General features: G+C 37.4%; 2 protein-coding genes and 1 long non-coding RNA gene across 3 annotated transcripts in view; 1 reads left to right on the forward strand and 2 right to left on the reverse strand.

Moving 5' to 3' along the window:
- Positions 1–1178: 1178 nt before the first annotated feature.
- On the reverse strand, positions 1179–2718 carry LOC122140239. Its single transcript, XR_006156925.1, has 3 exons — positions 2677–2718; positions 2501–2539; positions 1179–2235 (listed from the first exon to the last, which is right to left on the reverse strand). It is a non-coding gene; the product is annotated as an uncharacterized LOC122140239 (long non-coding RNA).
- A 5816-nt stretch (positions 2719–8534) lies between these two features.
- Positions 8535–10269, forward strand: LOC109107072 (DNA-binding protein inhibitor ID-2-like). The gene is made up of 3 exons (XM_019120340.2): positions 8535–9003; positions 9222–9282; positions 9671–10269. The coding sequence occupies exons 1-2, from the start codon at positions 8653–8655 to the stop codon at positions 9276–9278; spliced, it is 408 nt and encodes a 135-aa protein (XP_018975885.1). The 5' UTR covers positions 8535–8652; the 3' UTR covers positions 9279–9282; positions 9671–10269.
- A 751-nt stretch (positions 10270–11020) lies between these two features.
- Positions 11021–21793, reverse strand: part of LOC109107066 (kinase D-interacting substrate of 220 kDa B-like) — a 57124-nt gene continuing 46351 nt past the window's right edge. Inside the window, 5 exon segments of the mRNA XM_042742612.1 lie at positions 11021–13494; positions 15708–15938; positions 17051–17149; positions 18606–18743; positions 20664–20693. Coding sequence (XP_042598546.1) covers positions 12427–13494; positions 15708–15938; positions 17051–17149; positions 18606–18743; positions 20664–20693 — 1566 coding nt within the window. The 3' untranslated portion in view covers positions 11021–12426.

Here is a 21793-nt window from a genome sequence, read left to right on the forward strand (position 1 = left end):
CACTGAAACTATTATGCGCCATATAGAAAGATGCTGAATTATTCTGTTTGATATGAGATCTGAACAGAACAAAGTGGATCTGGAGCTAAACATGATATTTAAAGGGATAGTTCACCCAAAAGTGTTAATTCTTTTATCATTAACTTATCTTTGTGTTGTTTCATACCTGGTCAGATTGAGGTTTGAGATCAGTAAGAATTTTCTTTTTTTTTTATATAAATTCATTCTTTTTTTCAGCAAGGATGCATTAAACTTTATGCATTAACTTTCTATTCATTTAAGAATCGTGGGGGAAAAAATGTATTACCATTTCCAAAAAATGATTAAGCAGCACAGCTGTTTTCAACATTGATAATAATAGGAAATGTTTATTGTGTACCAAATCACCATATTAGAATATTTTTTGGAGGATCATCTGACACTGAAGACTGGAGTAATGCTAAAAATTTTGCTTTGCCCTGACAAATATATTATTTTATTAAATATTAATATATAGTATAATTATCATAATATGTATCATTAATGTAATATAATATATAAATATAATATAATATATAATATAATATAATATAATATATATAATATAATATAATATAATAATATATATATCTCTCTCTCCTCTCTCTCTCTCTCTCTCTCTGTCCCTTCTCTTAAACTGTTATTAGCACCTTTTTTTTTTTACAATATAACTGTTCAGTATTTTTGACCAAATAAATGTAGCCTTATTGAGCATAGGAGACTTCTTCCAAAAATAACTTTATAAACAATAGTGTAAATAAGCATTTTATCAAGTATTTGAGAGAGGCACAAAATCACTTTCACAGACTTTTACATTAAATGTTCCCCCCTGGTGAAATGACCTGCCAAACTCAATCCGGGCAGCTGAGTCCTTAGCCATCTTCAAGAATTGGCTAAAAACACATCTCTTCCATCTTTATTTGACCCTCTAACTCTAGCACTCTCTATTCCAATTCTATTCTTTAAAAAAAAGAAAAAACTTTTAGATTTACACTCTATTCATTTATTAACTGCATGTTTTCTTTAAAAAAAAACACAACTAACTAGCTTTTCTAATCGTTTTGTATTCTGTCTATTTGTCTTCTTTTTATTTATTATACAGTTAACAAAAGAAAAAAAATGCCTCTAACACTAGCTTGCTCTATTCTTTTTCTATTCTGTCTGTTTTCTTTTTATTTATTATATCATTTAAAAAGAGTGTACTAAGTTAAGCTAGCTGAGACTTGTTATAACACTTGCGTATCATTGCTCTTTTGTCGATTTTGATTGCTTCTATTGTCCTCATTTATAAGTCACTTTGGATAAAAAGCATCCGCTAAATGACTAAATGTAATGTAAATGTAAGTATTTGGACACTTTTGGAGTCGCAATGTTTGAATGTCAAAAAGTATCAAACCGAGTGTCATCTGCAAACAATGATGCTAAATACATTTTAATTGCTTTTAACCAATTGATGCAAGGCAGCTTTAGTGGATGTGTGAAGTCTGTTTCTCTCAAATTTACATAGGTGTACTTCATCACATAAATAAAGAACTTGATCCACTAACATTTGGCAGCCACAAAGTCTCCAAAAGCTCTTAACTTAATTTTGAACTAGACAGCTATTGTTTTTATTTTTGTTTGTTTGTTTGTTTGTTTGTTTCATTTAAAACCTAAGATGTATTTATGATCAATTTAAACAGATGCCACTTGATGTCTTGCATGTAATGATATAAAAACATAAAGTGGTCATTCAAAGTGAAACTCCAGAGTTCCTGAATAGACTCACTGGTGAAACTGCACAGGGATCTGAGAGTATTACTGACATGGAGTGGCAGGGAACAGCACATGTGTCACAGCTTACATCCCCTTCCCTTTCTCAGATCCCCTTTCACACACTCAAAGGTCAGTGTGACAGAGCAGCATGGATCAGCTCATCAGATACAGGGCCTTCAGGACAGCCACTGTATTAGGGGCCCCGTGCAGGGCACAGATTCTGCCAAGACCATCACTGTCAGCTTGTCTTTGTCACCCAGTCCTGCCCCACTGCTACCGCTGGACATTGAACAGCTATTAAAGAGGCCCTTGAAATTCCAGAGAAGCTCATTAGCATAGAATGAATAATTCATATGGACGTGGGGGTGGGGAAGGTGTAGAACCAATGATGAAGAACAGCACCTCTATCAGTGCGCGCACAGCCCAGCCTATTCCCGAGAGTCAGCCCCTCGATAAAGCAAACTGCGGAGGAATCAATACAGCATGACATTAGCCTGCACTGATGCGCTCCTGACCCCATATGTTATTTGTCACAAATATGGCAAGGGTGGGTTGAAAATTATGCATCTAGTAAATCAATATGAATTAAAGTCTAGATTTAATCAGGTACTAGCTGAGCTGTCCTTGCTACTTTGTTGTGAGATGTGGGATAGATGTTATTGCCATCTCGTTTAGTGACACAATTGCAGTAATTAAAAGGAAAATGAAAATTATGTAATGTACTCACCCTCATGCCATTCCAAACCTGCAGGACTTTCTTTGCTCTCTGGAACAAACACACACACATAAATTTAGAATCTACAAACTACATTCTGTGACACAAAAACAGTATTATACTGTAATACTGTATTATTATAAAACTGGAATATAATATAAAAATGAGTATATGATGACAGAATTTACATTTTTGGATGCCTCCTCTCTTCAAATTGGTGTACCCTAATGTACATTGCTGATGACAAAAATAAGAAGAAAAAAGTGTTTTTACTGATTTTTACCGTAAATTATACTGTAATTGATATATTTTAATTGTTAAATTACATATAATTCAATATTAAACCATGAACAGTTTTTATTGTATTTGATAACATAACTTACAACCAACAATTTGTTAAATCTAAAAAAAAATCAGTTCATGAGGGTCAGTTCTGAATTTGAATATGAGCACAAACAATATATATTTTCAAAGGAGTCAGAGAAATCACAGAAGTGTTTGTTTTGCTGGAGTGCTTAAAGCAGCAGCAATACCTGTTGAATGTAATCCCCGACCCACATGAAATATTGGCACACAGCCATGATATCTTTCTTCAGCACTGGTGCATGCAGAGCCATGCTGCTACCACAACACTGCAGGGAGAACCGAACTGCATGAGCCCTCACTGTAAAACCCTCACCCGCCAATGAGAACACATCTCACATTCATAGAACTATATTCTTACAATCAAACGTGTATGAATCTGAGATCTTAGAGTTCATAGCACAGCACATATTGTATGTCAAGATGACTGTCAAGCATCTGAAGTACTTCCTGTTTTCCTCAAGTGTTTATACTACCCTAGAACACTAGAAACCGCTTCTGAAAAAAAAAAAAAACATTATAGTGGATCACTAAAAGCGCAATGATTGTCAAATCTCATTGATTAATGCTCTGTTTGTTCTCTGCACCAAGCACAGCGCTTTAATGTCCCTGACATTTCTGTTTGAAACCCTGTACTTTATTTCCATTATCTTATTACTCCAATCAGTCACAATAATCTACAATCGAACTAAACGGTGGGTTCTTGTTGTCTAAACAACATTAGGGTGTTAATTCTCCATCTTAAATATCAGTTTCAAGGTGCAACTGACATATTATTAAATATGTAGTACAGATAAATTACTTGGATTTAGAAAGCTAGCTGAAACGTCTCTCTACATTTTGGTGTAAAACACCAATGGAATGTTCTAGGTTCAATGAAAAGTTAAAGCTCCAAATAAGCCCCAAACTCTCACATAAACATGGTTTTTCATATGAAGTCCAGAAATAACATTCTGATGGATGAGCGTGAGAGCAAAACTTTACACAAAACCCCAGACTCCTCACTTGTCTAACTCTCCAACTATTTAATAATAGTGAGAGAAACTAATTCCCCATAGACTCTCTCTTCCGTGTGAGCTATATAAAGAGATGAGATTGAGTAAGAGTCCAGTGACTGAGAGCAGAAGCCAGTAGGGAAGTGGCTCAAAAGAAAAACTACAGTCTTCGCAATCCAGCACAGAGGCTCTAGCGGAGAAAGAGAATAAACCAAAGCAGTTTGAGTGGCACAAGCTACCACAAAAACCAAAAAGTTGCATGTCCATACAGTATCAGATAGTCTCAGGCAGTTTCAGATCTCCCAAATACTCTCAATTCCCTTGTGACAATCAAGACCAGGGTATTTGGACGTAGAAAGGAGCCTTTAAGGATTTCTCTTCCTCAATGCACACTACTGGTTTCTCTTACACTTCTACTGTATATTAGGACTGCTAAATCTCTCTTCTATTCTGGTTTTGTTGATGTACTGCTATTACAGACTTTTGTAAGTCACACCGAACAAATCCATCTATTTAATACACTGCTTACAGTGACGTTATTTCAGCACTAAATCACTGGACATCTATATTCTTTCAATTCTTATAATTGATTTAGCATTTTTGTTTCTGCCTGGAGACCCCCTTAAAATTTCCATATGATTTCTCTGAATATATTTCCATCTTAAACTCAAGTCATAGTTACATTTCTGTAAAGTGGGATGACCCATGAAAAGCACTTTATTTATAAAAGTTTGCGTTAAGTTAAAAAAAAATGTATAGATAAAAATAAAATGTGTGTGTGTGTTTGAAAAAGAATAGAAACTTTTATTCAACAGACACATTAAATTGATCATAGAATTTACATTTCAAGTAAATGCTGTTGTTTTGAATTTTCTATTCATCAAAAAAAAGTTTTATGATTCCCAGAAAAAAAAAACGTTTTCAACACTGAAAATAAATACAATTATTAATAAATTAATAATTGAGTAGAAATAATGACTAAGTAGCAAATCAGCATATTAGGATGATTTCTGACGAACTGTGACACCAAATGGCTGTGATTTCACAATATTACTGTTTTTGTTTAATCACATGAACACAGAGCATAAACTAGCTTCATTAGCTGAATCTTGTCTCAATGCTATATATATATATATATATATATATATATATATATATATATATATATATATATATATATATATATATATATATACAGTAGCTATATAACAGCTATAGTTTGATAACAATAGAACTTTTACTTAGGATATTTTGGATATAAAGAAAAACAAAACACTACAAGAGAAAACAAGTGGCCTATTCATTCAGGTTTTACAGAAGTTTTCCCTCAAAACGTAGTTGAATTAGAACCTCTGTGACAACAAGCCTCGGTCTCCATTGTTTACTATAAATTCAAATTTTAAGGAATAGTGATGCTCTGGCAGCTAAAGGAAGAGCGTTTCAATGTTCTGTTGTGAGAATACAAGCAGCAGCAGCACATTACGCAACCAAGAAAAATACTCGAGTTCTGAATTGCAAAATTTCTCAGGACCCTCTTTGGGAGGCGAACAATAGCTTAGCCAAACATTAACGCCACGCCCATGGGGTCGATGTTGCTACAAGAGTCGCGAGCCACACTTTCACGCGTGTACTGCTGCACGCGACAGGCGCGTGGGAGCCTCAAAGCCACTACCGAGAGCCGAAACCACAGCCGAGCGAAAGACGAAACGATTCGCTGCGTTCGGACATCCAAAGCCTGTTTTAATCTGCCGTCGCTAAGTATAATGCAATGACTCGTGCTGAAACGGTTATTTGGGACAGCTATATTTTGTTGTAGGCTATTTATATTATCAGGAAGTTTGACGTAAGAGTTTTAAAACTCGCATTTTTAAAGAGGATTTAATGAAAGCGTCGCATAACGTTGTGCTGTTTAGAATTTAAAGTCGTTCGCACCGAATTTTGTCAGAATGCTCGTGACTTTGAGATTCTGCAGTACAACTTAGCCTAATCTTTCAACTTTAGATAGTAGGCTAGATTCATTGTTTTGAATATTGTTATCAAAGATCATAGACGACAGTAAATAGGTGGGTAAGACGTGACTCTTTGGGATCTGCTGGTGTTTGATGAGCTGGAGACGGGAGGAATTGTGCAGCTGCAGTGAGCTGGAACAGCAGAGGAGGCGGTACAGACATCCTGACTCCATCCCGTGGAGAACCCGTCAACTTTCTGCCAACTTTAGATTGTTTTCTTGCCATTCTCATTGTTAGCTTTTTGACGGGAGACAGAAACGCAAACGTGACTCTAGAATGTTGCATTTTGGGGTGTATAATGTTCTTCTATAGTGAGTTGCCTGTATTTAGGGGTAGTGCATTTTTTTATTTTTTGCTATAAATCGTTATTAATCTGCCTTCCGTCACTTTCAGGGCGTAATCAGTCGGTTCGTGTCGCTGATAGCTTATGTAGGCTATAGCCTATTTGTCAATAGGTATAGCTATCTTTGATAGCTATTTTACAGGAAAGTATCGAAGCGACTATTGTTGCAATGGTCAGGCTACTTCTATGTAAACTTCTGTGGTCACTGAAACGTTTAAGACGCGATTGAAATGTGTTATACTTGCAATAACATTCATAGCCTACTTGTAAAATTCCACAACTTTTTTTCTTTTAAAACCACGCACTGATTCGCCATCCTGGCGTTTGAACGATCGGGGCTTCATCTTTTTTTTAATCCACAATAATGCACGACTTACTGAAAATGCGTTCTACCTCGGGTGCACTGAGATGAAGTTGAGGTAACTTCGGGTTACTTTTTCTACATTACGTTCGTTTCAAAGTCTAAATTGTTTCCAAAGGGCGAGGAGTCCTCCAAGTTAAACGTAAGCAAAGAAATGCAAATCGATGCAGGTGTGCGGGCCTCGGAGGGGCCCCATTGATCAGCTGAGAACCGGCGCTAACTAACTGCCCCCGTCTCCATAGCAGCCGCCTGGACGGCGCCGCGAGGACCGGCTGGAGGGCCGCCGTGAATGGGTGACGTCACGGGGCTGGCGCCAGAGAGTCTGCGAGAGCGTGAGCTCGCTGTAGTGCTGCTTTGCTTGGTGCCAATTCATCACCTGTCAGGGATCGGTCAGGGTGTCATGCGAAATGTACACAGCTGTGCGAACAAAAAGGACGAGGGAGAAAATGGAAAGAACCAGTTGCGGCAGATGCGGACGAGCCCACAATGCGCTCGTGTGTCACGTTTGTAAGTCTTGCGCGATCGGAATTGCAAACATTAGCTGTTTAAAAATGTCCAAAATGCATCGGCCTGGAGGAATCTTACAAGTAGGCCTACTTCATTTTCGAAGGAGTGATAATGAGAATGTAGCCTATGAGCTGCATTCCGACACAACACGATTGCGTTCCGACGCATCTCCGCAAACATCTGTTTAGTCGGATATGCACAAGCAACCAGGAAATCTCTGTCTCCATTGTTACTTAGCATGTGTAAACAAAGAGCTTTTATCTATTTTTGACACCACGCTCGCTCTAGACTGCCAAAAAGGTTTCTAAAAAATGGAAATATTATCCGTGTCAGGATAAAAATATTCTTCCCGGTTCCAAAAGAATGCATTTTTACTTCATTTGCAGTTTTCAAGTTAAAACCTAGAGTGCATTTTCCCAGTCAGTGATTCCTGCATGTCTGACTATCATAATGCTGCGCGCATTCTTCTGTCATCACTGTTAGACTAGCTACATCTTAAACGACCCTCATCACAGGCCTAAAGACTGCTCCCATAATCCCCCACAGTCATGATGTGTATAAACAGACATAAACATTAAGGGAACAGCACCAGCTGCAGAAAGTAAAAACTTAAAAATGCTGGTAGCCTATGTACACAAGCAAACAGTATAAAGAACACCACTACAAGAGCTTTGGTTTTGAACTTTAGTGGATTTTAAAAATATTTGCTGTGTCCTGAAGGAAGGACAGTGGGCACAGTTTCTGAGAAAATATATTTCTGAAAATATGGTCAAGTGACTTGGTGTAAAAAATGCTGACATCAACTTGCCATCTTTATCTGAAACTGTGGCAGCATGCCACGAGAATGCCACTGACCTCGAGGTAAATGTTGATACACTGTGTTTACATAGAGGGGGGAAAAGGAAAATAAAAGCATTAGTTAGAAGAAAATATCAAATGTGTAGGAAAATAGTAACACATTGATTGTTAGAGATATTGTTCCGTTCCTGCCTTTTAATGGTTAAAGGCACTAGGTAGGCTATTGTAAGTGTCATAAGCTGCATTGTATTTTAAATATAGAGATATAGCCTACCCTAATGAAATCTTAAGGATGTATTGTATAAGGAAGCCTATCTCGTGATGTCCAACATAACATAAATCAGTCTAAGCTTATTTTGATACATTTTGACTGTTACACTAGAAACAAAAGCGGAAAATGCGTGAAAACAACCTTACACTTACAAGTCACTAATTCTCTTGATCGGAAACAGGTACACTGATTTGAGAAATTATCCGTGTAAGCTGAAGGCAGTCAGCGCCACCCTAAACACGCGCTTTCACTGGTTAAGAACGCGGAACAAATGGGCGGGCTTAGAGCGCTCAGCACAGCGACCAATAGCGGTGTGCGAAGGCGATGACTGACGCGTCCATTCCCACCAATCAGCGTGAGCCAAACCAGCGCGTGAACAACCCACCCAGCTGGGTATATATTCAGCGATGACAGCTCGCTAATCCACTGCGTTTGCTTCGACAGCCCAGCGCACAGAGGAAATCTCGAAAACAAAAGCGACTCTTCCACCGAAACCGTTTCGTACAGAGGTGTCAACATGAAGGCAATAAGCCCAGTCAGGTCTTTCCGGAAAAGCAGCGCGAATGTGACGGAGCACAGTCTGGGAATCTCACGGAGCAAGACCCCCGTGGACGATCCCCTAAGCCTGCTGTACAACATGAACGACTGCTACTCCAAACTGAAGGAACTGGTGCCGAGTATCCCGCAGAACAAAAACGTGAGCAAAATGGAAATCCTGCAACATGTCATCGACTATATCCTGGACCTTCAGATCGCACTTGACTCAAATTCCGCAATCACCAGCCTGCATCACCCGCGAGCAGGGCAGGGGACATCCAGAACCCCCCTGACAACACTCAACACAGACATCAGCATCCTCTCATTACAGGTGAATGACCTTAGAAAGAGAAAGATCTATACACAGATAGATGGGATTCTATCTATCTATCTATCTATCTATCTATCTATCTGTCTATCTACTTCTCTTTGCATGTGAATTTTTAAATGTGTTATATAAAGCTACATTGATTTGTTGCATGTTTTTGTGCAAATGACCACACTTAATAAAATACTTTATAATAAGTTTTTTTTTTTTTGTCCCTTTAGGCACCTGAGTTTCAATCAGACTTGATCACAGAGGACAGCAGGACGCTTTACCCTTAATCAGGTAAATGCTCTTGAACACACTGTTTTAATGAGCTTTGTATTATATGCTGTAAATGATGGCCAAAAAAAAAGATTAAATTAAAATAAAATTTTGTGCCGTCAGAGTAGTGTTTAATTTCAAGAGTGTTTAATCAAATGTGTTAAGGACCATTGTGTCACATAGTCTGTAAAGTTGTATGAAATGTGTAATAAGCATCAGAGGAGGTTAAAATGCATGCATTGAGCAAAGGCAGAAGTTGTGCTCGAGTACATCTGGAGCCCAGGGTTTTGTTCAGTCTCTGAGTGTTTGGTTAAATGTTCAAACTGCGGCTTCCTCTCTGGCGCCAGGCTGTCCGGATCTCTGCCCTGTTTGCATTCTCTAAATGCGCCTCTTTCTCAATCTTTTGCAGGTGTTTGGTTAAGACACAAGAACACACAGGACCTGGGAACTGGCTTTTCCTCTGATTTCTGTTCTCAGTCTGGAGTTTTTTTTGGTTTTGTTTTGTTTTGTTTTTTCTTCTTTCCTGTAATTGAATCAAGAGACTTTTTTGCTTCTAAAAGGACAATCCATGTGATGTGTTATAAGTTCGGACATTGATTATTTATCTTCTAAAAAGACTTATTTGGTCCTTTCTTCAAGTGGAAGAAGCACTATATTCCCTGAAAATAGGAGGGAAACCTGTAAATGATCACAAGGAACCTTTTCTCTGCATTGAGAAGAAGTCTTACCTTTTTTTCGTGAAGACCGTGTGAATAGGAGAAGACGTGGTTAGTTACTGTACAAAGTTTAAGTCTGTTTTTGTCAATTCTTTTGGCACACGAAGGACTGGACGTTGAAAATGACATGATGAAACCTTGTGAACTCTCTCAGAGTTTTATCTTGTATAGTTGCAGAAATTGGACTGTCAGTATCTGCAAAGTGTTATGCTGTATGCTGAGACTTTTTATAAAAGTAATATTGTAAATCGTACCTTTTTTTTATACAAAATAAATCAAATGCTTTATTTGACGCTGGTCTGTTATGCTTGTGTGTAAAAATGTAAATCTGTTAGTGTTGTGCTGTATATTGACCTTGCCTTTTATATCCAGGATTCAAAAGCATGTCACTGACCCTTCACACATGCACATTCACCCACACTGATTGGAACCTGAATCAATATTTTACATTGCCATATGGCTGTGTAAAAATGCATTCATTTCAGTCCATAGCTTTTTCTTAATATATAACCGTTCACAAATTGTACAATCTATCAGTTTTTCTTGCGATTGACCTCTTTCTCTCTTCCTGTGTGGTGACACTCATTTCTTGAAGGTGTTTGGAAGTTTGAACATTAATCGTGATCGTATCCACAAGTTCTCTCATTAGTATAAACTGTGTGTGGATGAAATGACAGTTAAATCAACGCTTGAGCTTTTGATTTGTGGAATTCAGTTTTGTAAAATAATTGACTGTAGGTTTACAGTCGGCCCCTTAATGAGCGCAAAAGAATAAATCAGAGACCTGGATAGTGATTTTTATCAATCATTTTTTTTACAGCTTCAGCTAATTATTCAGAACTGTACACCAAATCTCCTGGACTAAAGTTTTGTGAGCAAAGCAGATACATTTTTAATGTTAGCATATTAGACAAATATAAAAATAGATTTCATTTATAGTGTAGTAAAAGATGCATGTATTTGGAGGAAGTCATTTTTTTTATGGGATGTAATTCAGGAAAACTATTTAACTACAGTAAAAACAACAACAACAACAATAATAATAATAGTGGTTTGTGCTCTTCTTTATTTCATACATTTCTGCAAAGTGTACATTTAAAAATTAAAGGTTGAATCTCAAATGCAGCCAAAACCTCTGTTAGTGTTGTTGATGTGAAGAGTGCGCCACCTGCTGGCAGCCAGACTTCACCTCAGAAAAACAATGATAGTTTTCAGTTTCATGATTTATCTCATCAAAATCCACATAATTGTATGCAATTTTAAAATAAAAGTAGTAGAGATTACTACGAGATTAACTTCAAATTTGTCTGATTTTTATTTTCAAATATAATGCATTATTTCAATTACAAAATCATCAATTCTCAAAAGATGCGAAAAGAATGAAGTTTATTAATGTGAGAAAACACTGAGGATACTCACACACAAATCAAGTCTTACAGAAACCTCTATTATTTCTTGTTTTTCTCTTGACGTAACACTGATCACAAATAAATTCAACTCATCTAAAACACTACAAGGCAAAATTCAAACAACAAGGATGACCTGAATGTGAACCGGGCATTCAATCACAAATAAATAACAGCTTTCACATCACCGATCACAGCAAAAACACCAGAACTAACTCTATGTGGTTAAATCCCCACTCTACTTGATAGATTTGAATATTGTGGACCAACCTACACTAGATCTTTAATGTTAGCAACGGAGCGTGAAATAAAAGGATTTGCTCTAAACAAATCAAACTACCAACAGCTTCACAGCCTCCGTTTATTGCTTTTTAGCACCACTCCAAAAACAGCAACAATGACAGTTCTCACACTTTTACACTGCATTTTCTTAATCAATATTTTGGTTTTGTTTTCCGGTAATAAAATATTGAAATGTCTTTAAAACAAGATTGTGTAATATGAGACTACAATAAGCTTTAATCTTTTAGCATTAATCAGTTCATTAAGTATAATAAACTAACACTGAATGACATTTTTTAAATACAGGTTAATATTATATAATTTCATATTCATTTATAATACTTTAATGTTAATTTATGCAACTTGAAAAATTAACAATGCTGTAAAAGTATTTTTCATTGTGTTACCTAATGAATTTACTGATGTTAATGAATTGTACTTAAGTGTAGACTTTTAAGCATAAACCATACATTTTAGGTTTTATATTATAGGTTTTATAAATGTCATACTTAAATGATTTTATAACTTATTTTATTTTACTAATTATCGATTACTTGTTTTATGGACCTTTAAATATCTTTCATGCAAAACTAGCCAAAAATACTGATTAAGATACTGCAGTGAAGGGTCATTTTTAGTTCGTGTTCATTATAAAAACAAACCTAATCAGAGTCGACACAGAAGATGTGCAGTAATGAAACCTGAATGAAGAGTTTCTCTGAATCTTTGCTACAGTAAGTTAGTAAGAAAGCTTGTTAGGCTCACAGGACACTCTCTCGCTCCTCAGCAGCGTCGGTGGTGGGACCGGTGGACCTCTTCTGGCTGCCTCCACGCAGGTTCTGGTTAGGCAGCATGGTGGTTTCGGTGCTGGATCCTGGTCGTATAATGATGGCGGGGCAGTCGGTGGAGTCGGGCGTCTCCTGCTGGGCGCTGTTGTTGATGTTGTTGTTGAGCGCAGTATTGTCAGATGAGCAGTTGAGGTTGCTCACGGCTGACGTGGGCCAGCTCTCCTCAGGGCTACTGCTGTCAGATGGAGCATCTGAGCAGATGGACATCCGGGCCACGGCCTCATCCTGAATGTTACTCAGCCTGTGTGGTAAGACTCGCTTCTTAACCGGACTCTCAAGAACCAGCTCGATCAGATGGGCCTCCTCTTCTTTCTTCTCACTGGATTTCTCCTCCTTCTCCTGAGCTGCTTCGTTCTCCTCGTCTTGCAGCGAGTGGTCGGATGAGCTCCTGCTGGACCTCACTCCAGAATCGGATGATTTCTTGTCCAGCATGATGTCTGAGATGAAGCTCTTCCCTTTAGCTAAGAGGCCTAGATCTGGTTCAGCAGCCCAGGATTCTTCTCTCAGCAGCGGGGTGGCGTCGGTCTCCTCCTCATCTGAATCTTCTTCATCGCTTGGTATGCTGTGGTAAGACGGTCCCTGTCCTTTGGTCTTGCGTCTGGGTGGGATTTTTGCAGCGGACCCATGTTCTGACTTCTCATCCTCCTCTGTAATGGGATCTAGAAGCGCGCCGTCTGGGACGGAGGAGAAGTCCACTATAGTGTCTGCAGGTTTGGAGCTCTTTTTGGCGAAGGGTTTGCGACCGTCTTGCCCACATTCCTTAGTCTTCTCCTCAGAGCTGGCTGTGAGGAGCTGGCTGGACAGGGCTTGAGCGGAACTCTCTCGTCCAGCAGCAGATATCTCCAGCTGGGACATGTGAGAGATGTATTCCTGGTAAGCATTGCGATACTCAGCTTGCTGCTTGTCGGTCAGCTTGCAGATGTCGTTGGATGATTCCTGAGAGTTCAGACTGGATATGCTTGGCGTCCGGTGAGTGTTGGCCTAAAGGAGAAGATCGGTAGCATGAGAGAGAACATGTTAGGTAGTGTGGTAGCAAGCACACAAAGCATTTCAAGCAAGAGTTTATCCAAACCCTCCAGCAGCAGTAACTGGTAGACACTCCAACATAGTAGGTTCAATGAAATTTAGAACGAGTAGGCCAAAAGATTTTCCAACACAGATTTTGCGTTAAGTGAGTTAAGTTTGAGTTAAGTTTGTCATGTGAATTTGCTGCATTGACCAACAGAAAGCTGTGATTTTTGTGTGACCTGTGCTTCATAAATTGCTACACTATTGGCAAGCTACACCAAATCATGTCAGAGGATTGGTTTTTGGGATTCTGTAAAAAATGCAGGGTCTATGGAGTGCTAATCGACAGTAAGTTATTTTGGTCCCACACTATATCAGGTGGCCTTAATTATTATGTAATTACATTTAAGTTAATCATTTGATACAATGCACTTATTGTGTACATACATGTTTTTACATTGTACTTATATTTTAAAAATATCTGCATGTAATTATATCTGTAATCATTTCTGTAATTGCATTTATAATTACACTCTTGACCAATTCCTTACACCTTAACCCACTCTTAAACCTACCCATACCACCAAACCTGTTCCTAACCATACCCGTATCCCACCTCAATAGCAGCAAAAGTGTTTTGCAATACAATATGAACATAATAAGTATATTGTACTTATTTTTTGATGTAAGTACATAGTAGTTAAGGCCACTTAATATAAAGTTGGACTGTTAACTCACTCCTCCTCCCTACGATCATATTTTAAGTTTGACTCATTGTTCAAAATAGAGAACAAAAAAAAATAATATTTGTCAGAGAGTTGACTGATAGCATTATTTACTTATGAATTTGTCTGACCACAATAAACATGCAGTGAAAATGAGCCTTAGTCAATTTGATTTAGTTTCACAAGCTCTTGATTCAATTTGTTCTAATTTTGATTCATTGCAGTATTTCAGTTCTAAAGTCTATTTTGCCAGACTGTTTCAGGCTGATTCAAACAGATTCAAATTTTGAACTATTCATTAAAAGCAGCAGCTCATTAGAGTATTTTTTATTTATTTTTATTTGTATTTATTTTTTTGTGAATCAGACTACAAAGATCACATTGTATGTTTGTTTTTGCATGCAGCCCATGAGGTCAACTAAACAGAAAGATTATTTCATGGTACGCAGTCTTATTTCAACACAATTCAATTCACTAGAAAACTAATCAAGGGATTTAAAGAAAGAATCAATTTAACACTTCATTTTTGCTTCCAGATGTTCGAACTTAGCACTTTTATTCAAGAATGTTTTCATTCAAGACTGTCATATGGCTTCAGAAGACTTGGAATAAGTATCTCGGTGTGTTCTATGAGAAGTTATATAGGGTTCCAGAAACACAACAGTGAATTTGAGGGAACTATCCCTTCAGTTGTGTTCCATATTCGTCTATGAATTTAAGAAGGCTAACATCTCAAATGGAACACTCTTTTACTACATAGAACCATTTACATTTGAGTGCTCTATTTATGGGAAATATTCTGTTGCAGATGGCTTTTGCACATTTAGCCCCTCCCCTTCCTGTACATCCACACTCAGTCTTTTCTTTTGAAGAAGTACATCATTCGGCTACTCATAATATACTACACCTCACTGCGTTTTCCAGTGCAAACACACTACTTAGGCTACAAAATGGCGTAAAAATAGTGCAGAGGTATGTGAAATGAGACGTACCCAAAGTCTGTTCACCACCAACTTTCATGATGCTAATCTAAACCATTATGAGCTCTTGCTTGTGTTGCAACACCTTGCAAGTGTTAACAGATGAGTGCAGAAATAGCTATCTCTGTGTGATAGAGTGCTAGCGTGTGTGTGGTCAGCTCTTCACTTCCTCTGCCCATCCAGGTCAGAAAACACTTCGTTTATCACCCAGTAAACCACATGCTATTTTCATGCTGATGAGAGACTTCTAAAAAGGAGAAGCTGCCTCTATAGCAACAAAATACAACGGTCAAGAAAACGTTTGGTTAACAGGCACAATAACAACAAAAAGTGCCACGTTTTCTTTGTCTCCACGCACGCATATGTTTGTGTCAGCTTCTATGTATATAATTACACTGTTTTGTCATGGTGTGCACCTGTGTTTATCTATAGGCTGTACTTCAGTGCTGAATGTGTTTGTGTGCACAGCAGTAGCACGCACCAGCCAGTGGGCATTGTGTTGTCTGGCAGGCTCCTCCAGCCCCACACCACTGAGCTCTTCAAAGCTCAGGTTGAGGCTGTACGTGAAGTTTTCTGGGTTGACGGTCATGTCTTGTGGCGCTTCAGAGGGTCTGTGGGGTTCGAGTTGAGTCAACATGCTGCTGCCCTGTTCGCTGCACGCTCCCGATTCATCACGCAGCAGCTGGTTCTCCACATGACGCTGCTCTAGAACCTACAGCACAAATACAGCAATGTTTAAATGCATGCAACAGTGAATTTTATTCATTATAGTGGCAATGAGTTGAATGAGCAAACAGACAGACTGAAACTGTATTCCTGTATTCTTAACTTCTAAAACACAAATGGTACGGTAATTTGCTCACCTAGGCTGTATTCATTTGATCAAAGATGCAGTAAAAAATAGTCCATCATACTCACAAATCATAAAATCAAATATACAAAAAAAAATCATTTAATTAAACTAAAAATTTAAATATAATATGATGGAAAAGCTGAATTATCAGCAGCCATTACTTCCGTCATCATCATTCATTTAATGAAATGAAAAATGTAAATATTTTAATATTTTGAGAAACTGGATTTTTCCAGTTAGGATTCAATTTTACTGAAGACCCCTGAATTACCAAATTCAACATAACAAATACATACAAAACAATACAATAGAAATCACAAACATTCATATCCAGTTAGGATTCAATTTTACTGAAGACCCCTGAATTACCAAAGTTCACACCAGACATGTTTGATTCAGGTGGGATTAAAACAGAAAAGAAAATGTTTGTGAAACACGACTCTTACCTGACCTCCTCAGAGAAAACAAGACTTAATTTTAAGCAACTTAGATATACAAGACCAATTAATAAACAAATAAAAATCACGTTTCACTGTGGCATTTATGTGAAATTCGCTGAATGGCGCAGTACTAAGTGAAACTTCTGAGGCACGCCAGTATCAAAACTAGCCCCGAGTCGTTCCAGTTGGACTTGTTTCCAGCCCAAAGAATGCTATACTTTCTTGTAAACGTCAAGCTATTCAGATCTTCAAGTGGACACTGAGCTCCCACTGACAATAACCCTCCTTCATCCAGAAAGCAGCCATCTTGGACCAGATGGCTGCCTGCTTGCTGGCAACACAACATTCGTTTGTATAAGCGCAAATGGAAATCTGATCAACACAGCTACATGTGTTCCTTATTTCAACCCCATCCAGCCTTCTTCACTATAGAGAGATTAGCTCTGTGTGCTAAACATTACAAACCACAAACAGAAAGATGACCAGTATCTGATCTGAACGTGTAGGAAAGAACATCAGCTGATGTCTTACCATGGACCTGAAGAGATGCCAGTCTCCAAAGTTCATGTTCATCTCCTTCTTGAGCTCATCAAGGTTGCACTGAGACAGAACCCGGCCATTCACGTTGGCCTACATTTCGGATGACAGAATTTGTTATAAGAACATTATGGCATTCAGCAGCTAACAAATTTTAGATCAATTTCATCTCGGCAGTACATCAAAGGTTGAAACAAAGTTCACAATTGAGATTTTGAAGTATGCAGGCAGATGTGGCACAGCTGGCAGGTTGACTAATGCATGTCTAATGAAGACATCAGAAATGTCATTGCATCCTTCAGATGTTGTCCAATGGAAAGAAAGGCCTCATTGTGGAACCTCTGTGAGCACCACATGGAGCTGATAAAACTGCTCTTTTCCAATGGATGAACATGTATTTACAGGGATGGACTCATTTACCACACCCCATGTCTCAGTCCTGTTTTTCACTTTTTGTGTAGAAATTGGTGTATTTCCATTTAAAAAATAGGTATAAGACTGAGAGACTAACTTTCAGAAGATAAAATATTATGAGCTGCTTTATTTTCTATTCATTTTATATAATGTTGGCAGCTCTGTTACCAAAATATGTTCAAACACAGCTCAAAACCCATTGTTTGGTTTTTATCTTCTAGCAATAAACAACTGAAAACATAAAAATGAAACAGAAAACAGTAAATAAAAAAAAGAAGGAAAAGATTTTTTTATTTTATTTTATTTTTTAAAGAAACTAATGCTTTTATTTTGCAAGGATGCTTTATGGCAGCAAACTCTTTTGTTTTCAAATAAATGCTGCTCTTTTATAAATGTTATATTTGTCTAAGTAAAAAAACATATCACTGTTATCACAAAAATATTAAGCAGCACGTCCTTTGTCAGCATTGATAATAATAATGTATCTTGAGTGGCAATTCTGCATATTAGAATGATCTTAAGGATCAATCAATTATTTTAAACTATAATAATATTTCAAAATATTTGTTACTATATTTTTGATTAAAATTAATATATTAATTAAAATTTTTGCTAGTTTAATTAGTAAAATTATTTCAATTAATAAATTAATAGTTACAAATTTGTGTTACTGTAGTGAATTGAATATCATTTCAACAGATATTAAAACTGTATTATGATTATATTATGATTTAATTCCTAATTTAGTGGGGGAGGGGATATAGAGATCAGATATGCTTAAAATTAGCTACTTACAGTTGAGGTCAAAAGTTTACATACCCCTTTCAGAATCTGCAAATTTTTTTAATTATTTTTAATTAAAATAATTAACATTTTGCAGATTCTGAAAGGGGGATGTAAACTTTTGACCTCAACTGTATTAGCTACTTCATATGTTATATTTTCTAGATAATACTTTTTCAAACATATTTCACACTTGTCATAAAATCCCATTAGATTTGCACCTCAAATGCTTTAAAGAAGCAATAGGACAACAAAGTGTACTGTGAAAGCGAACAGTAAAATCATATGCCAAAGCTTTAAATGGACTTCATGTTTTTCAATGGAACTTCCAGGACACTTGTCCAGAACATACCTTTTTGATCGTGCCGATATACTGCTCCTGCATGCTGGAGTCCAGGCCCTGGATCTGTCTGAGCTTCTCACATATGCCATCGATGCTCAGAGAACTGAGGAGGAGCTGAGATCCACTAGAAACCACAGAACCAGAGCCCTACACACAAACAAACATTTACTAGTCACTCATTCCATCAGTTAATAATGCATTCTGGAATAGCAAGGCATGAGGCACTGTCAAAGCCATGTGATGTGAAAGCAGTACAACTCAAGAAAAAGCAAGGCAGTAATTCAGTGTCATTACAGAATAAGGAACTCTGAGCAGTAATGGGTAAAGGAACATTAAGTGATACATGATGAAAATTTCTGTCTGTTGAAGTCATGTATGGGAGCTATCATTACAAGACTTTGCGGAGAGTAAAATGCATGTTTAATGTAAAATGCTAATGTGTAGGTGTCAACTGTAGACAGCCACAAGATCTTTAAATTGGTCTGGATTGGTCTCAGTGGTGACCCAGTTTGTTTTGCTGTAATGGTTGATCTTTGTCATGTGCACTGATCTCATTAGACCCTTCTAGTATGACGTACACTCTTAAAAATAAAATAAAGCTTCCAAAAATTGGGTTTTGCAGTAATTCCACAGAAGAGCCATTTTGGTTCCCCAAAGAACCTTTCAGTGAACAGTTCTTAAAGGATCCATTTTTAATTAGTGTGAAGAACATTTTAATAATCTAAAAAACCTTTTTTCCACTGTAAAGAACCTTTTGTGGAATGAAAAGGTTCCATGGATGGTAAAGGTTCTTTTTTGGAACCAGTGATGCCAATAAAGAACCTTTATTTTTAACACTATTACACTATATTTAAATAGTGTTCCACAACAAGTTATTTATAGTGGAAAGAAGTTCTTTCTTTCTTTCTTCCTTGTCCTTCACCCTAATATTCTATTAAGAGCAGTTCACTGAAAGGTTCTTTGTGGAACACAAAATGGTTCTTCTATGGCATCACTGCGAAAACAACCTTTTGGAACTTTTATTTTGGTTCTTTATGGAATCATAGATGCCATTATTTTTATTTTTATTGTGCTCAGCCCACTTAATTAATACTATAATGTAATGCAACAATCCTATATTAATAATATAATTGTAAAGTAGTTGCTTATTTGCATGCATATTACTAGCATATTGGCTGTTAATTTCTTTTTCTAGATGACCGTATTTTAGGTGCCTTATCCTACCCCATACCTAAACTTAACAACTACTTTACCAACAGTTATCGTTTATCGAGGCAGTTAATAGTTAATATTGAGAATTGGTCTCCAAACTTAAGTGTGACCGGTGTGTTCTTCATATGATGATGACTGGGCCTTTTATCTATATCTAGGTCAGTCTGCTTGGGAAACAACTACTGTGATGAGCAGTCAAAAAATATAAAATATGTCCATGATTCTTTGTTCAAAAATGTGTGGTGTGGATTCTCAGCCAAGCTTGACACCAGTTGTTTTCACCTAAAATATTTGTAAGTCCTATTCATCAGCAGCAAGCATGTGTAATAAGAAAAAAATACAAGAAAGAAGAGTAAATTAGTGCCTTGAGAGCGAATTTGATGAAACTGCAGAAAACAGTAAAAGAATCAGCCAACAAGGAGAAGCCTTTGAATAAATATTACTATGGTCACAGCTAATATTCCCCTGTTCTCTAAAAACTCATTTGCATTCGGATACAAACAAGAGGACGTCAAAATTAATATATATAATGTAGAATAAAGTTGACACATTCTAGTTTAACAACATCTTAAAATTCAATCTGTTCCTCACATAAATGATCATATGGCTTCAGAAGACTTAAAATATAGCGCACAGGTTGCAGGGAAGTTGTTATTGTCCTTTCTGAAGCTGGACAGCCTGTGATGTTTGGTTGTACACATACTTTTGGCCACAGTGTATCTGAACAGAAATTTCACAATGACAGAACTGGCTGTTCATTTTGTCCTGGTTTTAAATGAAACAAGCCAAAATGAGCAGAAGCCCTGAAAATAACACAGTTAATACGAGAAAACGGAAGGGTTTAAATGTTTGTACCTGCTTCATTCTGAAGGGCTGAGATTTGATCTGGGATCGAGAAAAGGGGAGAGGACGAGAGGAAAGGAGGGATTAGGTCACATGCTTCAATCAGCAATCAATCATATTTACACACAATCACATTATTTATGACAGACGCTTGTCTCACAGCATCCAACCTGCATGGATTTCACAGTAATGATTTTAACAAGCCAATCGAACAGAGAACTTCAAATGCGGTGAATCAAAAGAACAACATTTTGGAGAAAGGATGGACTAGCAAGGAGTTTCGAACAGAAAAGACACATAAAAGGAGAAACTGAGAGGACTTTTCATGACTCCATGCCGAGAAGAAGTTGTTTAATTCCAAAACGGCACCACCCTGATGGGCGAGCGTTCGAGCCGGGCGATAAGAGTGTAATTAGCGTGAGGGGCCGGGGAGGAGGAAACAGACGTGTTCGCTGAAGGAAGCGGCTCGCTGTGCTGATAAGAGCGGCCTCATTCAGCGCACCGTCCCAGCACTGCTGATGCTAATCCATCCAGCCTCAGATAGCAGCAGCCTTTCACACCACGCAGAACAAAGCAGCGATGGGGGGACAGACCAGAAAGCAGATCAAATGACTGAGGCATGAAAGAGCAAAACAACAGGGCTGAAGGAAGGAGGGCAGAATATGAGGAGAGAAACCAGCGGCAGGGCTTGACTCAAGCAATAACAACGGGGAAGAAGCACAGAGGTGCAGAATGTAGAATATGCTGGAGGAGATGAGAGATGTGTAAATAGATGGTAGTCAATGAGCATCAGTAATGGTCTTATCTGAGATAATTATGATTTAAATTTCAGTATCAGATATTTGGCCATTATAGAGATTAGTGGCATCAGAAGATAGCCGGTTTGGCAACAGAAACATCATTCCAACATCCCACAGACAATGGATATTGCACATTTTCCATTTTGTATGGAAGTTTGCATTGAATTAAATTGATATATTGTTTAAATTAAATGTTCATTTGATTCAGAAATGTAGTTTGGAGTCATTAAAATTACACTACTGTTCAAAAGTCGGGGTGGTAAGATTTGTTAATGTTTTTGAATATATAAATATTGTGAAATATTATTACAATTTAAAATCGGCCCTTTCAATTTTAATGCA

Source organism: Cyprinus carpio, chromosome B17 (genome assembly GCF_018340385.1).
Source record: "Cyprinus carpio isolate SPL01 chromosome B17, ASM1834038v1, whole genome shotgun sequence".
NCBI classification, from domain to species: domain Eukaryota; kingdom Metazoa; phylum Chordata; class Actinopteri; order Cypriniformes; family Cyprinidae; genus Cyprinus; species Cyprinus carpio.

Excerpts from the sequence above, each read along its gene's own strand:
- LOC109107072 (XM_019120340.2), top strand. The coding sequence starts at position 8,653 with ATGAAGGCAATAAGCCCAGTCAGGTCTTTCCGGAAAAGCAGCGCGAAT. Across the intron at positions 9,004-9,221 it reads TCAGCATCCTCTCATTACAG|GCACCTGAGTTTCAATCAGA; the intron begins GTGAATGACCTT and ends TTGTCCCTTTAG.